The 2,537-nt window shown below is 59.6% G+C and overlaps 1 protein-coding gene across 1 annotated transcript in view; it reads right to left on the minus strand.

The window, feature by feature from the left end:
• Positions 1-2,482, minus strand: part of LOC104502000 (uncharacterized protein C2orf42-like) — a gene marked incomplete at both ends in the record, with an annotated part of 3,961 nt that extends 1,479 nt beyond the window's left edge. Inside the window, 4 exon segments of the mRNA XM_010145904.1 lie at positions 11-111; positions 731-838; positions 1,458-1,562; positions 2,410-2,482. Coding sequence (XP_010144206.1) covers positions 11-111; positions 731-838; positions 1,458-1,562; positions 2,410-2,482 — 387 coding nt within the window.
• Positions 2,483-2,537: the final 55 nt, after the last annotated feature.

A 2,537-nucleotide genomic window follows, 5' to 3' on the forward strand; every position in this document is an offset into this window, starting at 1 on the left:
CCCCCCTTACCTCAGGTGTATCGAAGATCTGCTTGACCTGCAGGACGTTGGTGATGTGCCACGTGTACTTGGAGAAGGTGCCCAGGGGAAGGGCGTCCTTGCGGACAAAGGCTGTCGGGAGAGAGCAGGCAGTGAGGGGGTGGGATAAGGTTCTCTCTGGGCTTTTTTTCCCCATTTTCTGCTCCCCTTTTCTCTTTGGCTGAGACCTGAAGCTTTGTCCCTGCTGCTGGACTTTGTTCATCCAGAGCTGGTAATAAAGTAAGTCCTGGGCTCGAGAGAGGTGACGTCCCTGCTTGTGCTGCCAGGATGAGCTTAACTCTGTGGACAGCTCTGAGCTTAAGCCTGGCTTCACCCTCCACGCTGGTGTAGGAGAGGTTGTGTGTGTAGTGAGATGCACTGGCAGCGAGGGCAGCGAACCTGCCCCGGGAGGCAACATCTCAGCTCAATTCCTGCTAATTATGAATCGTTCCCTTGGTGAAATCTGTGTCACACAAATTTGAGGCTGTTGCTTCTGCTCCTTAAAATGGCCGGGCTGGGCTTAACTAGGCTTAGGCTGGAGCTGGCAGCAACCCCCTGCATGGTGGGGGCAGCGGGGGCTGCGTGACCCCCATGAGCTTGCTCCAGCGGAGGGAAAAGCTGCTGGAAACCAGGGGGGAGCAAGGAACCTGTTTCTTGTTGCTGCTGCTGAGTGTTGGGGGAAAAACAGAGCACGAAGGGCTTTATCCCTCACCGGTGGTGGAGTTGGGCAGCCTCTTCTTCGTGCTCCCGCTGGAGATCCGCTGCTGCAGCGCGTCGAAGAAGGCCTGGGGGATGTGGAACACCAGCGGCTCTGGTTTGCCTGCGCCGATAAGAACAAGAAGAAGGGTGAGAGCGAGGGAGAGGCAGAGCTGCTCTCCCAGCAGCCAGGAGTCCTACAACGTCCACTCCCAGTATTTTTACACCCTGACACAAACTACCCGCCGCTGTCGGGAGGAGAAGCCAGAGACGTGCCCCGCTGCCCACACAAGCCCCAGGCTGGAGCAGTGGAGTGGTGCAGCCGTCAGTAACCCCCCGGGGACGACAGCCACAAGCTGTCCATGCACTGAGCCCGAACAGAGCCCGGCCTCTGGGGTAGGCAGAGGATGGAGGAGAAGCGGATCACACCATTTCTGAGCCCTAACACCACATGAGGGGTCTCTCCTCGCTTTACCTCACCTCCTCTGTGCAGCTCCAGGCACTCTGAGTTCAAGCATCACTAACCCCTAAGGGAATTTTGCTTCTTCCAGCATAAACACCAGCCCCTGACCACTGGTAAAAGTTAAGTCCAAGTTCAGGGAACAAATCAAAGCTTCCCAAAGCAGAATTATTTGCTCTGAGCTGGGCAAAGCGCTCGGCTGCCTCAGGGCTGACATTTCACAGCAGAGGTGGGAGGTGAGGGGAGCCCGCAGCTCTCCCGGGGTGGTTCCCCAGAGCTTTACCCTCAAACTGGTAATGCATGGTCTGGTGGATGCGCTCGGTGACGCTGGCCAGCCAGTCCTGGAAGGAGAGGGTCACCTGCGACTCGTCCAGCAGCGGGGCACAGCCTGGAAGGGAAGGAGGGAAATCAGAACCCGCATCGGATCACAGGAGCGAGCTGAAGTGACAGGCAGGAGAAAACAGAGACCGAGACGGACCCACAGCCCCATTTCACCTGCTCAGGGCACACACCAAACTGTCTGCCCAGCAGCACTGGGAAGCACAGGAATCTGCTGTGGTTAAAGCCCATCTGCTCCGGGCAAGAGCTGCTGCCACGGCACAATGACACCGTCTCCTTCACCGCAACCATCCCGAGTGGGAGCCAGCACATCCCCACCCCTCCGAGAGCACCGACGCACTCCCTGGGGAGCAACGGAGCCAGCGCAGGCTGCGGGTGAGATGGAGATGTGGCATCTCGGGGGAAAAATGCGGGGTTCGTACCACTTCCCAGGCCAAAACTACAGCTAAGGGGAAACAAAGGCTCCTGCCCTGGCTGGCAGGCTCCCCACACCCGGCCAGACCCTGGCTGGTGCTTCCGAGCAGGGGTTTGCCCCTCAAAGCCACAGTTCCTCTGGGCACAAGCTCCCCCTGCAGCAGCTCTGAGCGTTGAGAGATGCCGCAAACACCAACGGTGGCAAAAGAGCAACAGAAACCAGCTCAGGGCCCGACTCACCTGTGCAGGAGGGGGCTTCCTTCCACCAGGGGACATTAACGGGACGCTGCCCACTCACGGCAGTGCTGGCACCACGAGCCAACGGCTTTAAGCTTCCTGCGCCCAGGGATCCACCAAAGAGCCGCCCCAGAAGGACACTGGCACCCCCTTCTCTGACAGCAGCCTGAGCTCCCAGAGGCACTGAGCCCAGTGTCTCCTCCTGCCCGGTCCCCGAGCACTCGTGGCGCGTGGCTGAGGCTCACCTTGTCTCTTCAGCGAGGAGGCGACGGCCGCCTTCTTCAGGCTGCTTCTCCTGGGGTGGCTGTGAGCTGGGTCCTGAGGCAGGAGCGGGCTGGTGGCCTGCGCCCCTGAGGGAGAGTGTAAGAGAGAG

This window comes from Buceros rhinoceros, unplaced genomic scaffold, assembly GCF_000710305.1.
Source record: "Buceros rhinoceros silvestris isolate BGI_N320 unplaced genomic scaffold, ASM71030v1 scaffold29751, whole genome shotgun sequence".
Taxonomy (NCBI): Eukaryota; Metazoa; Chordata; class Aves; order Bucerotiformes; family Bucerotidae; genus Buceros; species Buceros rhinoceros.